The sequence below is a fragment of the Hydra viridissima genome, unplaced genomic scaffold (genome assembly GCF_058129835.1).
Source record: "Hydra viridissima isolate aposymbiotic clone 2 unplaced genomic scaffold, HvirCarnegie_v1 scaffold_2, whole genome shotgun sequence".
NCBI classification, from domain to species: Eukaryota; Metazoa; Cnidaria; class Hydrozoa; order Anthoathecata; family Hydridae; genus Hydra; species Hydra viridissima.
The window spans coordinates 3,964,940-3,984,331 of record NW_028324301.1 but is presented as its reverse complement, the minus strand read 5'-3'; the positions used below and the strand labels follow the sequence as shown (position 1 = coordinate 3,984,331).

Here is a 19,392-nt window from a genome sequence, read left to right as displayed (position 1 = left end):
ATTGCTCACAAGCCAAATCCAAACTGTGAGTGCTAAAGGGAACGTACAGAGCGTCCGAATGATTTTGCCCTATAATGATTTTGCCCAAATACAAAAATTAAGCAGTTTTCACATAGTCAGTCATTAAAATGTTTGTAAAAAAAAAAAAAAAAAAAATGGCGATGGGTTGACCGGCGCCCCTTTAAGCTTGGCGCCGTGGTCAATTTGCCCCCTGTGTTCCCCCGCCCCCTCTCGAAGGCCCTACTCTTTGAATTTATTGTACGTTGTTTCAACGATATCTTGCTTTTTAAAGTAGAATCAAAGAATAGAATCGGTAAGGTAAACAACAGTTAAAGAAAAAATTTGTGATTTACCATTCTCTATTTCTATTTACATAAAAGTGATTAATATGGTGCGTCGATCGTACAAATCTGCGCCATTTGAAGGCGTATTTCTTAGAAGACTTGAAATGGCATCGGGTGGTGGATGACGCATAAAATATTTATACATTATAAAACTTTCACGGGAGAGTGACTAAAAAGTAGTCACTGTTAAATGGAGGTATGATTTGAAAATAATAATAAATATGTGTATGATGATAGTTTTACGCAGGTTTAAGCAGGCAAAAATTTCTCTCACGAAAAGTTTATTAGTTATTTTGGTAACTATCTTTACATAATGTTTTTGTTATAAAAAAAAGCGAAATATTCACGTATATATGTAATGATAAATGTTTATTTATTAAATACATGCCAGATATTATTTTTTTAAACACCAGAGATATATATATATATTTAATACAGTACTGAAAAAAATTTTTAGAATACCACCAGCTTTTTTGTTTTAGTAAACTCTTAATTACGTTTTTGATCTCTCTTGATAAAACAGAAAGCATATAAAATAAATTTACAAATTGTTAAAAAAAAAAAAAAAAAAAAATTTTTTTTCAGATCAAAATGGCAGTTTATGGTTAGAAAAAAAGGTAATCTTTAAGCAAAAGTTATTGTTTTGTGTTAACTCCCTTATTTCACCTATAGATTACACTACTTCTCTGTAGATTGTATCTATTAAACATTATTATGCTAAAAAACCTTTTCCTAATCAAACACTTTCTAGAAAGAATGGTGCATTAATATAAAATTTAACAGTATTTCTTAACATTTATAATGCTGTTAGTTTTGACTCTATTGCCACTGGCAGAAATGCAGCTACATTTTTATGCTTTGTAACATTTTATTTAAATTGTTTTTGTGACTCTTTTTTCTTCTCACATACTGTTATTGAGTGGGCACATACAACTCAAAATTATGTATTCTATAATACTTTTTCCATCAATGCTAATTCCAATCTTTTGGGCTTTAGTATATCTAAACCTTTAAACAATAAAATTGTGTTCCAACAACAAAATTTTAATTCCTAATACATTTAGGTAATGAAAATTATCTAAAATTTCTAATTTATTTAAAATAATTTCATTTAACTTAATACATCTGTTGTATAAAATCTTCTTTTTTTCCAATATCAATACGAATTTGTTTTTCATAGATGAATTAACATTTTACTCTCATAAAAAAAAAAAAAAAAAAAAGTGTAGAGGGTTTGTTGTTTTGAGAATTGTAAAAACAATATTTTTGTTAACTGATTGTTATATTTGATACAAACTTAATTTTGTTTGTTTGTTTGTTTGAATTCAATTCAGCTTAGGTACTGTATTGTAATTTTTACCAGTTTCATCAAATTTTGTTGTTAAATTATGATTGTATCATCAGAAAATATCTGTTTGCCAGTTAATTACATTTATGTAATTTATGGTAGCAAAGTTTAGGGTAGAAGTTTTAAAAAGTCCCTTTTTTTTTTTTAGTTGAAAAATCTTTTTTAACTACACTTCTTTGTTTTTCCTGTTATAAATAAAACATATTTTAGTGCATCCTTGTAATTTGGCAAAACTACCTTGTTGGGCATTCAATATCATCACATATTAAAGGCTTATAGAGCCATCAATAACACTAAAGCTTAAAATAAGTTTTACAGAATTATTAATTCAATAACTATGCTAAATATATCTTACATAGTTCTCTTAGTACGTTTGCATATATAGATATAATGTTCTGATAAATAAAATTCAAATTAGTTTTTAAAACATGTTTTGTATAATATGAAAGTAGTATTGTATTAATTAAGTTCTTAACAATATTTTGTATACTTTTAAGTCATTAAAAATTACACCTTGAAAGTTAGGGTAAAGGAGACAAGACTTTTTTTTTGATATTTTATAAAAAGTGTTATAAATAATATTTCTATTATTTAGAACACTTTTTATAAAATATCAAAAAAAAATGAAGGCATGAACTTCATGAAGCACTATGTTCATGCATAAAAATGAAAAATTTCATTTAACAAAATTTATTTTAAAATATAACTATTGCAATAGTATAGTGCTAACTTTGTTTCCTAATTTTATAAATGTTATTTAGAAATTTATTTTAAAAATGTGTTTCTCCCACTTATCTACTTTTCAATGATTTGATGGTATGTTAAAATATATATTGCTAATAACATTTATATTCTTCTGAAATGTAATCTATTGAAGTCAAAAAGTTTGACCACAAATATATATTTTTTAATTTTCAGTTTGGTTGTAGAGTGTGAAAAATTGTTTAATTGCAAAGTTCTTTTAATACCATTTTTTAACCATAATTTGCAACAAAGTTTATTCTGATTATTCTATATACTGATTTTGAAAGTTACTTCTTTCACACCATCCTAATATATAAATGAATATATTTTGTATTTTATGTATTTACACCCTTACATATATAATTCTGTTTATAAGTAAGAGCAAGTTTTCCATTTCTTTTAAGCTATATTGATTTTCTTGTTATAGTATTGCTATATGGAGCACTGTACAAGCAGAGTTTTGTACGAGCACAGTTTTGTACAGGCATAGAACTAGTTAACGTTATTATAGGATGGCAATTCCAATAGAACAATTTTTAGAAAAACTAAAGCTTGAAGACTATCTACCTAATTTTTATCAGAATGGTATAAAAGCAATAGAGTCATTAAATGATGAAATATTGCAAAAGATTGGTATTGATAAAATTGGTCATCGAAAAAGAATATTAAATGAGATTGATGTATTGATTAACAGTTCTTCATATACTGATGATACGCCACCTCCATTACCACCAAAAAATAAAGTAAGACCAGAAATCCCTGTTGGTACATCATCCTTTAAAGAATCCAAAGAAAAGCCTGAAAAGCCTATAAAACCGCCTCGCTTGGCTGGAAGTTTTAAATTTAAAAATGAAGTTCAAGACAATTGTATCTTTTTAAATGAAAATCAAAAGGAAAATCTTTTATTTAGTGAGCAGCAACAAAAAAATAATGAAGGCTATAACAGTAATTATATTTTATCAAATTTTAAACCTAATTCTGACATATCAAGTTCAGAGACAAACAATTTAGCAGTAATAAATCAACCATGTTTAAACATAAATGATAAAAAAGAAGTGGTAAGACCTTTTGTACCAAAACGTCCTTCTAGAAAAAATGAAGTAGATGTTCTACAAACAAATAATATCTCACCTGCTGATGTAAAAAATTCGGGGAATACTGTAGAAGTTTCCCGGTGTAGTACTTTTCCAAGTTTAAATGAAAATTCAAATGAACTACGTAAAGAAAAGCAGCGCAATCGTAGTTTTACCATTTCTCCAAAAACTCTCACTAATGAGTTTTTGGGAAAAGAGTTTCCGTCTGAAAATCCAAGTTCCTCTGAAGAATCTGAAGAAGGAGATTCTGCTATAAATAATACTTTTGTAAGAATTTTTTAAAATTTCTTTCTTATTCATGAAAAACCTCAAATGTTAAAGAGGTTTTTATTCACTTAATGTCTGCATATGGTTTAATTCCTTAACATCTATTTTGAAGAAAACTATATTACATAACAAAAAAATGGTGGTTAGTTAGAGGTTAACAATATCCCTAATATCAGTTAAACATCAATTTGTATGGCTTACTTTGAAAACAAAAAAGTTTAGATACATTACCACCTTAAAGATAATTTTTAAAAAAAGATTTAAAATCTCAATAAAAACTTCTATAAGTAAAATTTATTTAGAATGAGATGATGCTTAATTTTTTTTTTTTTAATATTTCATAAATTTAGTTAAAATATAATCTTAATAAGAAAGTAATTTAAATATATAAAATTATAAGTATATAGTTTTATGTAGATTCAATATGATTTGTGAATTAATAGATACTTTATTCAATTATTGTTAAAAATTCTTAAAAATTTGAAATTTCAAATCTTTAAATGCTTATACCTTGAGAATTGTACCAATTTATAAAATTAAAAAAGTGTTTTAAGACTACAAACAAAAATGAAACTTGATATGAAATTTAACTTAAAATTTAACTTTGGGTTTCTTTTATGACCATTATTACATTTCAGTTTGCAATTGACATGTGTCTGTTTCCTTTAGGAGATTGATGAAAAAAGTATAAACTGTACTGGATCAATCATTCAGTGAGTTTATTAGCAATTCTTTTTCTAAACAAAATTTCTTTGAATAAAAGTCATAGTTAGTGGAATGTTCTATTATTATATTAAAGATGACAAAAATGGGTAAAAAGTAATACAGACAAAGTAGATTTTCTGAAAAGACTGACAGTTTGAATGGCAAAAATAATTGTTACAGAAACTTATTATTTCTTGAAAAAAAAAGCTTTTTTTTTTCTTTTTTTTTTTTTTTTTTATAAGAAACACTATTTATTCCACCAAAATTGTAATTTGATGTTTAGGATCTTTATTGTGTTATTTTAAATCTATCTTAACTTAAATAAATAATACTAGAATTTCTTTATTATTTAAGGGAATAATTATGAGATCCAAAATTTTGAAATATTATAATAATACTGTTTTTTTTATTCCAGGAAGCAAGAGAAGGATACGAGTTCTGAAAATGATAAAGATGTTGAAAAGATGAAGGTATATTTCTATTTATCTTTTTAATCAATTTTTTTTATATGTCTCGGTAAATAGTCTAAAAATCATGCATACTGTAGCAGTTAAAAAAATGAGACCTACTCTTTTTTAATCATTTTTGCTTTGTAGTTAAAGTTTGATGAAATGTTTATGGTAGGAAGCTTTCTATTTTATTTTGGTATTTCACAAATTTAAAAACTGTTAATGATTTATTGCACAGATTATAAAGATCACAAAAGAATTTATTTTTATTTATACAGTAACTACTTATTGTAATTGAATTTTTTACTGTAAGTAAAAAATTCAATTACAACGAGTAGTTAGTTGGGTGGTATATGAAGTAAAAGAAACTTTTTTGGCTAAAGTAAATAATTATGTTTTTGATAATTGAACTTCAAAAATTTTAGTTTAGATTAATTTTTAGTTGAGCAATCCAATTACAGTAAAAAAATATAGTTTCAACCACTCGCACTTCTGTTCTATAGGGGCAGATCTAAACCATGAATTCCAAGGAGTGAAAGCTCAAAGAGGAAAATTTATTATTCTGGGAATATTATTGAATAAATATTAGGGAGAGGCAATATTGACCCTACACTATCCTCCTCTGCCCTAGACCAGTCCCTTCACTATTTCTTCCTAGACCAGTCCCTTCACTATGTATATTCTAGTTTTTTTAACTTAAACTTTGAAAGCAGAAAAAAAGAAACTGTAATAATGTTAATTTCTATTGAACAAGTAATATTGTGAAACAAATCCAAAATTCCAGGCTCATTTTTACAGAGAATGTTTGAGTCTTAAAAGAAAACAAATAAGATCATTGGGGTCTGTTTTAATTGATAATGATGTTAGTATTTTTTGAAATTCAGCATTTTTACTAATTTCTATTTCTCCTGCCGAATTAGTTTTTGGTTTTCCTATTTAGTAAACTAGAGAGAGTAAAAAATAGTTTGAATATTACCAAAAAAACTCATAAATATACACCTTGTACAAAAAGTTTAAACGCACTTGTTTTTTTTTAATGTGTATAATTCTTTTAAGAAATGATAATCCAATAAATTTATGAGATGTAGTCCGCATTTTTTATGTTTATTTATACTAATGGTTTAATTTATCAATTTAGAGATAAAAAAAAATTATAAGGATACCATAAAGAAGGTGGAGGGTGATGAGAAAATTAACAGGGCAATTAAGTCCTTTCAATTTTTTGAAATAAAGTTTAAAAGCACTTTGATTGGAAAACTCGTAACTCTTGTTATTTGATTGATTTTTTCTTGCAGTCTTTCGCATTTTCATCGCTCAAAAGCCTGCTATTTTTAGCATATTGTATTTGCATCTTTATTCTTATTTTATTTTGCAAAAAAAAATGCATCTATGATTTGATTCAACCTTCAGCCATTTTCAACTGATAAAACTTTGTCAAAAGATCATGTTTTCATGGGTAAAAGAGCTGTCTCATCAAAAATCAAATGGCAAGTCATTGGCATGCATAAAATGAAAATGAGCAATCGACAAATCAGCAAACACTTGAATATTTCTGAATTCAGCATTCGTACAACAACAAAAAATTATTTATAGACTGGTAGTGTTGATAATAAACCTCGAATTGGACGCCCAAAAAAACTGTCAGCTCGCGATGAAAACATGCTATATACACTTAGCAGACGCAACCCAAAAGCAGGAGTATCAGCTTTGAGTGCAGAAATCAATAGTTTGCTTGTAGAGAAAGCAGTTAGTTGTTCGACAATAAGTAAGTTATTACGCAAAAAAGAATTAAATTTGTTTCATGCTGTAAGAAAGCCTATGTTGTCAGTAACTGATTGTCTTAAACAAAAAAAATGATGCAAAGAGCATTTAAATTAAATTATTCATTTAATTATTCAGTGGAACAATGGAAAGTAGTTATCTTTTGCGATGAGTCGAATTTTGAAATTATTAACAGAAAAAACAAGAGATTTGTTCGTCTCAAAAGTACGGAAAAATATTTGAAGCAACACATAAACAGGCATATTCAAAAAGGTGGTGGCTCTGTTGGTATATGGGGATGCATAACAGGCTCAGGCATTGGCTGTCATAAAATATATGAAGGAAGATTGAATCGGTATGGGTATTGTGACATTTTGGAAAATTCGCTTATCCCTAGTTGCAATTTATTCCAGGCTGATCAAAACTGGTTATTTCAACAAGACAATGCTCCGTGTCATACAGCACATTCAATTACCAATTATTTCGTTGAAAGTAATATTCGACTCATGGCTTGGCTAGCACGATCACCTAACTTAAACCCAATCGAAAATTTATGGAGCTGGATGGATTATCAACTAACAAAAAAGCAAATAACTAGTCACGAAATGCTTAAAAAAGAACTAACAAAATTGTGGCTTGAAATAGCAATCAAGATGATTGAAAATCTTATTGAATCAATGCCATGCCGATTACAAGCATGTATCAAAAACACTGGGGGTCATATCCCATATTAGCATATTTCCATGACAAAAAATTAATAAGTGCATTTAAACTTTATTGCACTTTCTTCTCATCAATTTTTTGATTTCTTGTGTTTGATATTACATTTCAGAAAAGAATTTATGTTTTTTTCTTTCAAAGTTGTGTTTTTTTCTTAATAATTGGCTGAGAAAAAAAACAATAAAAAACGAAGACCTTGCATCAGATTTTCTTTTTGCACCAGTCCAAACTTACCATAACTTACAAAAAAATAAGTGTGTTTAAACTTTCTGTACAAGGTGTCTAATGGTTGAATCATTATGGTTTGTGCATTTTCTGTTAAATGTTGTTAAAATCTGTGAGCTACCAAAATAAAAAAACAGCAAGCTAAGAGGTTTCCTACCATAAATGTTCCATCAGTTTTTCCATCAGAAATTTCCTGAGTAAATTTCAAAGTTGCAAAGGAACTTTTGCAACTTTGAATAAATATAAATAAGTAATTTACCAATAAACTTCAAGTAAACACAACCATGAATCTATTTACTTATGATATACAGCTATTCACGAAAGTTTAAGCGATTGCAGAATTTTTATCAAGTATGTTTGGTTTTTGTTTAATAAAGAAAAACTGTAAAATGATATTGACTTAATTTTTTTTACTTATTAAAGAAAAAGCAATTAGCTTTAAAATGAATATGAACATGTTATAAAAATTTTAATATTTAGTTAGAAAAAAGCTATTACAAAAAATCTTATAGGAAAAATAAGAAGCACAAAAGTTTAAACGAATTGCAACATTCGAACAAACTATGAAAAAAAAAAAGAAATTAATATTTGAAGTGTCCTCCTTTGTTTTTATAGCAAAGATAAACTCATTTATGCATTGATTCAACTAATTTCATGCACATCACGCGAGGTACCTTCAGCCAGTGCTCATTCAAAAGTTGCTTTAAATGCTGAGTTGATTGAATTTCATGGTATGTCAGTTGATTGTCGATCCATGACCAAATATTTTCGATTGGGTTGAGATCTGGTGATCTAGGGCACCAGGGCATCACATTGAACTTTTTTTTCAAAAAATATTCTTTGATTGAGTGTGCTGTATGAGCTGAAGCCCCGTCTTGTTGAAAGATGAATTGCTTGCTTCTGCCATTCAAGTGTCTGATTGATGGAACTAAACACGTTTTCAATGTGTTCTTGTAGGTGTATTGATTAATTCGGCCTTCATACAGCTCACAGAAGCCTATACCTTTGTGAGAAAAACATCCCCAGATGCCAACCGAACCTCCACCACCTTGTCAACGATGTTGCAAAAACCTGTCTGAATATTTCTCAGTTGCAAATCTTTTGACATAGATTCTTCCCTTGCGGTTTACAACTTGAAAGTTAGCTTCATTACTCCAAATAACTTTTGCCCACTGTTCTACAGACCAGTCCAGCCTTTCTTTGGACCACACTCGTCGTTTACGTTTATCCGTGATTGAAAGAATAGTTTTTTTAGCAGCTATGTATGTTCCAATACCTTTGTCCGACAATGTTCGTCTCACGAGCTCTGCTAACTTTTGGATTATTTTTTGACTCATTGAAAATTTGTGCTAGCTTTTTGTAGCTGAGTCTGGGGTTTTCTCTGCTCATTCTGAATATACTATTTTTGTCACGGTTGCTAAGTTTGGATGGTCTCCCAGTACGCGGCATGTCGGAGACATCCTTGGTAAGTTCCCAGGTTTTGATGGTTTTTCTAACGCAATATTTAGAAATGTTAAGTATTTTGCCTATTTGAACGTTTGTGTGATTTTTTGTCCACGCCATACCAATAACTTGCCATCTGATGTCACTAGAAACTGATTTTCGACCCATTTGCACGCAATTGAAATTAATTTGAAATTCACAATATTTTAAGTTGATTTTTAATGAATTAAAAGCTGCCTGATGATGTTGTGATGAATTTTTTGATTGAAAAACTACTCAATTATTTGCTAATTAATTGATAAATTTGCTGCGAGAAAAAATTTCGCAGTGGATTTATCAATTAATTAGCAAATAGTTGATCCTAAATAAAATCGTTTAAACTTTTGTAAAACCTCTTAATTTGTATCACCTACCTTTTAATGAAATTTCTGAGCAAACGGTAATGAGTCAAAACCTACTTTTTTTTATTCTATTAACAAATAACCTATTTACCAAATTGGAAAAATAATTATTTTGATATCTATTTCCATTAGATTTTTATCCAAGAAAAACCGAAGATTAGATTTGAAAATTCTGCAATCGTTTAAACTTTCGTGAATTCATTTGCCTCATCAGCTGTATTCATTTGCCTCATCAGCTGTTAGGTCTTCTATATTAAATACAAAAGTTTCAAAATTTGCTCTAGACTTTAAAAAAAAACAATACAAGACAGTTGCTCCAGCAAAAAATCAGAATGTGGTTTGAGTTACTTGCATGTTATAGATAAATAATATTTTTGTTTCAGATGGAGAACAGGAAAAGTCGCTTTGTAAGTTTATTTTTTTGTTTTTATCATGTTAGCTATTGCTTATTTATCATAGCTATCTAAGTAAAATTTTAAAAGTAAGCAGTAAATGATGCTCTTTAAATCATTCTGTGCAATTATCTATTTATTTATTTTTTTAAGATAAGTGGAAAAAGTGGCTGGTTAAACAAGAAAGGAGGGTATAGCAGTTAATTAAAAATTTTTTTTTTTTGGTATATAGTGAAACTAAAAATATTAAATTATATGAATAATTTTTTCATTAATACTTTTGGAAGTTTGTTTTACTTTTTTCAGCCAAAGAGGAGATAAATCAGTAAAACGACGTTGGGTAGAATTTGATGGCATAGATTTAAAATATTTTAAGGTATATTAGATTGTTTTACATTCATTCTTAAAAGAATATCTAACTTATTTTTATTTGGTTATCATGCTAGTTTACTTAAAACCATAACTTTTAAAATGATGAATAAATGTTCATGATACATGATCATGATTTGTTGCAATGTTTACATTTTTTTCTGCGTAACTTAATGCGTGCAAAATAAATAGCAGTCATAAATATAAAAGCCAAACTGTAATTTAGTTCTTTCTGTAAATCCTATCTCTTACCATATGTTTTTATTTCAACTCTTTGATCAATCTTTAAAATGAATATGTCAAGATGTTGACATTAGCAAATGGTTTTATTTTAGCTTAGCAATCATTAATCTGTTGCCTGGAAAGCTTTCTTATTTGTCTGCTTATTAATTTTGCCACCTGCCTAAGTAAGTAAGCACGCATTTATGGGCAGCCACTAAAAAATGTTAAGTATTATGGTTCTACCTGATCCCTAAGTTAAGGAAGAAAACGTCTGGGTATATGATATTATTTTATTTCCAAAGGATCCTTATTCTAATATCATAGTAAAATCATAAAGTAGAGAAACATTTTAACATATTCAAATATGTGTAGTAATATGAGCTTGTAGATATAAATGATAATGAAATTGTTAGTTTATAATTTTTTTGAGAAAAATGAAATTTACTTGTTTTTTAAATGACTAAATAAATTATAATATTTTAAATAAATTATATTTATTGTTTATTTTTACTGCATATTAGTTGTTGATCAGTTTTTCGACTTCAAGGAAAAACTTGGAATTTAAGTATAGAAGAAAATTCCGTGAAAATTTTGTGTATATACATAGAATTTCCTGAATTTTTTCATTGGGTTACTGATGAACTTATTGGAAAATCCTAATTGCAAACAAAAGCCTTCATGTTGATTAGGAGATGACTTCAGATCATAACAAAAATTGTTGATGGATTTAAGGTGGATATTTAACTTGTAGCTTTGGAATTAAAGTTCGTGGTTGGTTAACACAAGTGCTCAGAATCTGCAGAAGGTGGAGTAGCCAGTTCTCTGTTATCCTCTAAAGAAATAGGGTTGGTTCATCAATCCACAGGACACTAAAGTGTGAGGAGATCATTTTATTTTGCTTACAGAATTCAGCCATTGGTAAAAAGGGAAGATATAAAATAAGTGGTAAGAGAGAGTGCAGCTTCCCAATCAATTGAACCAGTCCCAGTGAAATGACGAAAATGAATGGTACAATGAAAGTAGAAATAGTTTGGGATGGATATAACTCACTACAAGGAGCAACATAATCTCACCTTCATTGATTGTGGGTTTGCATGGTATGCGTAGGTTTACATGAATACAGCACAATCTATAAAATCAAACTAGTGCATATGTAATTCATTATTCAAAGGATTAGAATGAAATTCTGACTGACAATCATACATTGTTTCAAAGTACACTAATCTCCCAGCTTGCACGTAAATAGAGGTTTAAGTTACACTTCGTCTGTTCACAAAGCTTCAGGAAATGGTATTTCAAAAAGTTATCATCAAACTATCAAACAAGCTGCAAAAAAAGTTCCGTGCAACATACTTGACACAGTTTATTGGTATAGCATCAGAATAAAAGATAGCCATAATCCTTCTGTAAATAAAATTGATCTTGATGACTAAGGGGAAGTGTAATAAGCAAAGTTGTTATGTACAATTAATTGTAAATATCTTAGGACTTAAGTTTTGTATTTGATGAAACATTTTAAAGAAAGTTGAGCGTTTATGCAAACCAACAAAAATTTTCACTTAATGTAAAACTAAAAAGTTTTATTTCAAAGATGTAAAAAAAGTTTTATTTCAAAGGTGTGTTTCTGCTGTACATATGTTATAGCAAATAATATATTTATGGTAATAAAATTAATTCAACCTGAAAAAAACTTAAGCAAGCCTAACATCTCACCAGTTTTCCATATTTTAGTGTGATATCAACCATGCAGTGACAAAATTCTTTTTATTACAAAATATTTTTTAAAACTTCTGTTTTCATTTCTTTTTTTTTTTTTTCTGCAGGAAAAGAACAGTTGTCCAAAACAGGTTATTCCTCTCTCAAGAATGATAGATGTGGAGTTTGATAAGGTGGCCTTTTTTATATCAATTTTTTTTTCAATCTTTTTATTTGACAAAAGTTTTGATTCTCTACAAATCATTATTTGTTACATGCTTTAATAAATTAAAAACTTATTTAAGAAAAAGTATTTACCAATATTTAGGTTTTGTGTGTTTACTATTTGTTAAATAATTTTCCATTTTTAATTTAAAATATATTATATATATCCAGTTTTTCAATTCAATGCATCAAATGTTGTAACTCTGAAATATTTCAATGTAGTAGATATATCAGTATTTATTATTTTAAATTATGCTGATATATTTATCAGTCATTTTATGCATATGTTGAGTGTACTAATGAGATTGAAAACATCTGTTGTTCTCTTCTGTATAACAATGGCATACAAAGACATTTTGCTTGGTAATTTAATAGCTAATAGTTCTCCTTAAATTTTGGTTTGGCTTTCGCCTGTTCTTTACCAGTATTTCTTTTTTTTTGATAACTCTTCTCTTTTATGATAATAATTTTTGTTTTTTTGTTTTTTTGTTTTGTAATTTATTGTAAAGTTTATTTAGTTTGTTGTTAGTATTCCCTGAGATGTTTACTTTTGTCTGAGTCATCAAAATTTCTATTGTTGCCCAAGTTCTTACACATAAATTTCAATAATAATGCTTATAGTGATTTCTGAGAAAATCCTTTGGTGGTAGTAATATACACACATGGTAGAGTAACTATGCAAAATTTCAAAATCTGTTAATTTTGTCTAAAAAAGATATTCCATTTTTAAGATTTTGATGAAAAACACCAATAAATGAGTTTAATCATAGTTTTGGGTTTATTTAGCACCAATTTTCACAAGTAAACTAAGCAAAAACCATCTAAAATTATTATCCACTTTGAGTTTATTATTTTTAACTAATTAAAGTTTGTAATAAGTCAAAAATGCATTTTCAAATGGTTACAACATTTAAAGTTTAAACAATCCCTTCCCCCTTCACCGTTTTTATTGATTCTTTAATTTTAAATTTGGTTATCCAGTTTGTTTTCAAATCTGTTTACAAATCTGTTCTAAGCAATTATATTTTATTTTATACTTCATATTGAACATTCAAAAATGCCTAACACAGGTAAAAACTATCAAAATTGTTGTAAAATTGTGTTTTTTATATTTGGAAAAATGTGAATGGGACTTTTAAAATTTATAATTGAAAGAGAGCGCAAAATTATGAAAAGGGTTTTTGATTTGAATAATGGGGTTCAAGAGCCCCTTCCCTAAACAAACTAAAAAAAAGTACAAAGTGTGTTACAAGAATTGGTCAAAGTCTGAATTGCCCCTATCAAAATGGGACAAGACCTCAAAACATGAAAGCATTGGTTTCAAATGGTTTAGTTGCAGCTAAACAGATTGCACCATCAGTCAATGCCAGTAAGAATCATCTCATAGTACCATCAGATTCAGTCAAGCAACCAAATATCCATTTTTCATTGAAAAGTAATTAGGTCTTAATAATTAAGTTTTAGTGTTAAATTATCATAAAAACTAATTTAAAAATAATTATTTTAATAAAAGTAATTTGTTTTGCTTAGGACCATTAAAAGAAAACCCATAGCCAATTTTCAGCTTAATGCAGGACTTTCTGAATCCAAAATGAGCCCACTTAAATCTACTTTAGAAAGTTCAACAGGCAAAAATGGTTGAACCATAATTTGGTCAGTGGTTTGCTGCTGAAGGAAAGAAAATCTCTGAATTCTTCTCAAAAGTCAACATTTCCAAGGAACAAGTCACAACTACTGAAAACTCTGACATTACTCATGTGCTACTTGAATACTCACCAAACCACCTCACTCTAAATTGATGGTAGAGAATCACTATTGATAACAAGTCTTAGTGTTATCAACACATCCCAGGGAATTAATGAAGCATCCAGCTTTAAACAGAAAAACTGATAACTGTAATTCTAGAATTGCAGAAGAAATTCCAGAATCCTACAAGACATTGCTGGATTTGATCAATACAGACAATGTGAGATTCAAAATTTCATGTAGTCTAAAATTTTCCAATCTCTTGTGTGGAATTCAATCACATTCAAGCAAACAGCTATGCTGTTGATGTGATATTGAATTCATGTTACAGACAAAGCTTTTTATTACAGCTTTCATTAAAAAAAAAAAAAAAAAAAAAACTTAAACCTTCACTTGTCTATCACTTTGACTCCTAAGGCACATGTCTTTTTTTTTCATGTACCATAATTCATCAAGTGCCATGGCACTTCAATTGGGTTATTCAATCAGTAGGTAATAAGTAATGCATTCAAAACTCAAAGATCAGTGGAAAAGATACAAAAAAACATATTACACTCAGAGTAAAGCTAAAAGCTTTTGTAGCACATTGTCAACTACAACAGCAAACATTTGTATTTAAAATATTTATACGTAGAAGTTTTTAGCAAGAAAAAACCCCACCTACAGAAACAATTGTATTAAATTAGAATCAGTTGCACATAATTCTTACTCATGGTAGTGTAAATATTATCAGATTTTTCATATAAAAATGCATCTACTGTTTATTTTTGTACTTTTAACTTTTATATAACATTTTTTATGAAAAGTTTATGGTTAAAGAAAATATAGCTTCCTTGAAGCTTGTGAATTGAAGGTGTTTTTTTTTTTATCAAAATCTTAAAAATCAAATATTTCTCTTGAAGAAAATTAAGAGATTTTGAAATTCTACATACACTTCCATATGTGTATGTTAATACCTCTAAAGTGTTTTCTTTGAAATTACCATAAACATTAAACCTAATTTTTACAGTTGTGAAAAAGCATTTATTGTAAAACATGATTGTGTTTCCATCTAAGGAACCTTTGGTGTAGAAAGCATTTTTTTAGCTTTGCCTTGTATCCATAGAAGTATTAGAAAAAAAAAATTTATAAAAAGCATCCTATCCACTTTAAATGGGTAATTCCCAAAAATAACCTGTATAAAAATTTTGAACAACTCATCGATATGCTTCCAGCCAAACAGCTTTTCAGCGTTGTGATATTTTTTTTAGTATATAAATTTGAACCTTCTTGACAAAAATATGCTGTTTAAAGTTAAAATTGTATTTACAAACAGCTAGAGTAGCCTTCTGTTAAATGTTAAAATGAATCACAGTTCCTTCAATGTTAATAAAAATTAAGCTTTTAAATAATTTTTATTGTAATGTTTTTGACATAAAATGTGAATTTAAATTTGGAAGTGTTTTTTTTTTTAAAAAAAAAACTATTGGATTTGTGAAGTTAATAAGGCAAAACATAAAATCAACTGAACCTTTCTCTTTTAGGCCAAGAAGCCAACTTTCCATCTTCATACTCCAAACAGACGTTTTACCTTTATTGAGCCAAATGGCAATTTTGGCATGTTTATAAACTTATTTTAAAAAAATACTTATGTAGATATATAATAATAAATTTCTTAAATATGATTAATTTTAGGTAATCTAATTTAAAGTTAACGTTTTTCTAGTCTTTTAAATTGTTTTTTTTGTTTAGAATGTAAATTTTTTGTTTATCTAGATGAGCTTTGTTTATGGATGAGTGTTTTAAAGGAAGCTATCCAAAATCAAAATCCAGTAAGTTGCTAACAAACAATAAGTTGCTAACAAATAAGGGATAGAAAAAATTGTTACTGATGTTTAATTTCATTTGTAAAATGAAGGAAATCTTTTAAGCTCATTGAAATAGTTGTTTGTAGCATTTTATTATTTGCTAGAACCTTTAACAATTTGGGTTGGAAAAAACCCTTTTTTTTTAAAAAAAGAAAAACTTGCCTAGTGCGGGGTTTTAAGTGTTTATTTTTATTTTTTAATTTGGTCTACATTTGAATTGAAAATGGTATGTTTAGATTTTTAAGACAGTTTTTTCATACTTTTGCATGAAAAAATGTTCATTTAGTTTTCCTAAAATTTTTTATATTTTTATGTATGCAATTTACATACAATAGAAGTCCAGTATTAATATTGAATAGAGTCATTTAAAGTCTGGAAGCAGTCTTACTATTTTGTGGCTGTATCTCCTCAAAGTTTTTTTTTTTTTTTGGTTAACATTAAATTTTTTTCTGCTGCAATTTTCATTGAGCTATTTGTCACACTATTATAGGTGCAAGAATATAAAAATGTTTGTATGAAAAATTTATCAACTATGGTCTTATTGTTTTACCAGTCACTGTAATTCACTACAATTGTTATTTGCTTTTATGTTTATTTCTTTTGACAAAGATCAATTGTAACAATATACTTAAAGTATATTGCTTTATGTAGTGAAACTTTATGTAGTGAATTTTTATAAAAAAAAACGTAAATATGTTTAAAAATCTGTTTTTTAGTTGCTGTGTTGATTTTTTAAACAGTAAATGGAGTATTGTGTGATTTAAATGTTTTTAAAATACAACTTTATTATTTTTTATTTATGATTTATCATAGACTGATTTATCAATTGTTGGTGGGGAAATGGCTAATCCTGATAAAGAGGTGTGAAAGATAAAATGAATTTGTTATAATTGTTTTATCACAGCTGTGTTGTGCAATATTTTATTATGAAATTGTAATGACTGATGAACAAATTGTGTTTTGTTAAAATTTACTAATGCTTACATTTTGTTTACATTTGCTAATAAACATTAGGCAATTAACTTCTATTATTTATTATAAAATTATAAATTTATGTTATATAATGCTTTTACTTAGAGAATAAAAATTTTGATTTTAGGGTTGGTTGCTTAAGCAGGGCCATGATATGATTAAAGATTTTAAGAAGAGGTAACAAAATATATCTTGTGATTTCTAAAAACTATTTTAATGAATTTTTATTTGATTTATTGAAATATATTTTAAGTTACTCCAAAAGATAATAAAAATGGAAACTAGATATTCTCTTGAGTATTAAAGTAAAGCAACATTTTAAGGGCAATATAACCACTTAAATGTAAAAATTGTCATATTCATTATAATAGGTTATGTTGAATGGGATATTTTAGTTATATTAAGTAAAGGCTATTCAGAATGATAATGACCCATGGGATTTTTGAAATATTTTAAGAACCACTTAATTGATTTTAAAAACTTTTTATTGTTTTAAAGCAAGTTTATCTCCCTTTCAAACTTAAAAAGGTAGTTTTAAAATTTGGTTGTAAACAAAGAAAATTTATTCACATTTAGAAGTAATAAAATTTAATTTGGAAAAGTGGCTTAAAAACTGTAATGTTTCAATTAATTTGCAAGCAAAAAAAAAGCTGTCAGTTGTATCATCAAAATGTGGAGTGAAGGTTGCGGATTTGAAAGAGAGTCAAGAAACTGAGAAAGACTTTGGTCAAGTTTAAAACTTGATCAAAAAGTGATCAGGGGGATCAATCCAAATCAAAATTATTCTGTTAAGGATATTGAAAAAAAAACAACAACTAGTGTTCCAAGTAGACAAAATCTGAGAAGTCAAAAAGAGATATGGCTTCAAGACATACAGCAAGCAGAAAAGATCCAAACAGCAAAGCCGAAAATGTGGTCAAAAACTGCTAAAAGAAAAGCTTCATAGAAATCAAAAGTGCATTATAATAGATGATGAAACCTACTGCAAACACAACTGTTCAATGCTCCCAGGCCAGAAAAGAACAAAGCCTAATGTTTTTCTTAAAGCAATTAAAACCAAAAAGTTTGACAAGAAGGTTATGGTTTGGCCATCTGTGTGGTTTCAAAACTCAAACAAAAACGTGAGCTTAAATGTTTATGTTAAAGAATGTTTAAAAAACTGATGTCTATGATTCAAAAACATGTTGATCTTCCCTTCTTCTGGCCTGATTGTGCATCTTGCCATTACTCAAGATGTCTAAATAAATGGTGTCAACAAAATGGCTTGAAAAAAAATATGATTCCAGTAGATGTGCCACAACTTCGTCCAATTGAAAAACTCTGGGAAAGCACAAAATGTCAGTTGCTTAAGAAGGACAAAATTGTGGCAGATATCATTCAATTTTACCAAATTTGGGGTGTGGCATCAAAAAATTTTACAAAAACTGCCATCCAAGAGCTCATGCAAAGTGTCAGCAATAAATTGTGAAATTATTATTATCAGCTCGAAGATGATGTTTTCTAAAAGTTTTTCTATATTTGGAGATAAATTTGCTTTAAAATAGTAAATTATCAAAATTAAGTGGTTCTCAAAATATTTCAAAAATCTCATGGGTCATAATCATTATTGGAAAGTTTGGACAGACACATTTTTCAATTTATTCTTTTATTATAGATATGTAGCTATTAAAGGAGATCTGTTATGTTATTATGATAGTTTTGAGGTATTAATGTATTTGTATTACTTGAATCTACATAAACTTTCTCAAAGAGATATTTTATTTATGTATTTAGCAATATTTGATAAAATGCATTGGTATTTTTCATGACATTGCTTCTTTGTTTAATGGTTTGCACTAACTCAATAGAAATTTTTAAATAAAGGAATGCAATTATTAAAAAGTTTGTTTTTATTGGTTATTTTTATTTTTTATTTGTAACAGATATCCAGTATTGATTACTTGTATTGATTACTTGTATTGATTACTTGTATTGATTACTTGTATTGATTACTTGTATTGATTACTTGTAATGATTACTTGTATTGATTACTTGTATTGATTACTTGTATTGATTACTTGTATTAAGGATTTTAGTGATGGGCTACCAATTAACTTTTTGGAAATGAAGTTAATTTCATTGAAAGATGAGCCTTCAAAGTATCGACTCCATCTACATTCACACACACAGAAAGTTTACACGTAAGGAGATTTGAAAAAAAAAGTTTATTTTTCTAATTTACTTTACCATATTGTTTACAATAAATCTAATCAGAACCTTGTAAATTGTGCAAAGAATTTTTGTAATAGACAACCAATCTACTTTAAGAAATGAAGTTAATTTGATTAAAAGATAAATCTTCAACTGTAAATAGATGTAGATGTAATTGAAACAAAAATAACATTTAAAAATATTTATTGGTTATAGTTTCCATGATATAATCA

The 19,392-nt window shown here is 27.7% G+C and overlaps 1 protein-coding gene across 4 annotated transcripts in view; it reads left to right on the top strand.

The window, feature by feature from the left end:
- The first annotated feature begins 281 nt into the window (after positions 1-281).
- LOC145198279 (arf-GAP with Rho-GAP domain, ANK repeat and PH domain-containing protein 1-like) overlaps positions 282-19,392 on the top strand; it is a 36,343-nt gene continuing 17,232 nt past the window's right edge. The window contains exons 1-14 of one of the 4 annotated variants that reach the window (XM_090078850.1): positions 282-540; positions 2,864-3,797; positions 4,467-4,510; positions 4,918-4,972; positions 9,885-9,908; positions 10,047-10,084; positions 10,200-10,269; positions 12,308-12,373; positions 15,674-15,746; positions 15,906-15,961; positions 16,811-16,858; positions 17,097-17,146; positions 18,624-18,672; positions 19,037-19,149. In XM_090078850.1, the coding sequence (XP_089934976.1) occupies positions 2,949-3,797; positions 4,467-4,510; positions 4,918-4,972; positions 9,885-9,908; positions 10,047-10,084; positions 10,200-10,269; positions 12,308-12,373; positions 15,674-15,746; positions 15,906-15,961; positions 16,811-16,858; positions 17,097-17,146; positions 18,624-18,672; positions 19,037-19,149 (1,535 nt within the window). In that variant the 5' untranslated portion in view covers positions 282-540; positions 2,864-2,948. Of the gene's footprint in view, positions 641-855; positions 962-2,433; positions 2,509-2,863; positions 3,798-4,466; positions 4,511-4,917; positions 4,973-9,884; positions 9,909-10,046; positions 10,085-10,199; positions 10,270-12,307; positions 12,374-15,673; positions 15,747-15,905; positions 15,962-16,810; positions 16,859-17,096; positions 17,147-18,623; positions 18,673-19,036; positions 19,150-19,392 lie in introns of those variants that run through there. The other 3 variants (XM_090078851.1, XM_090078852.1, XM_090078853.1) reach the window with 3 other exon arrangements.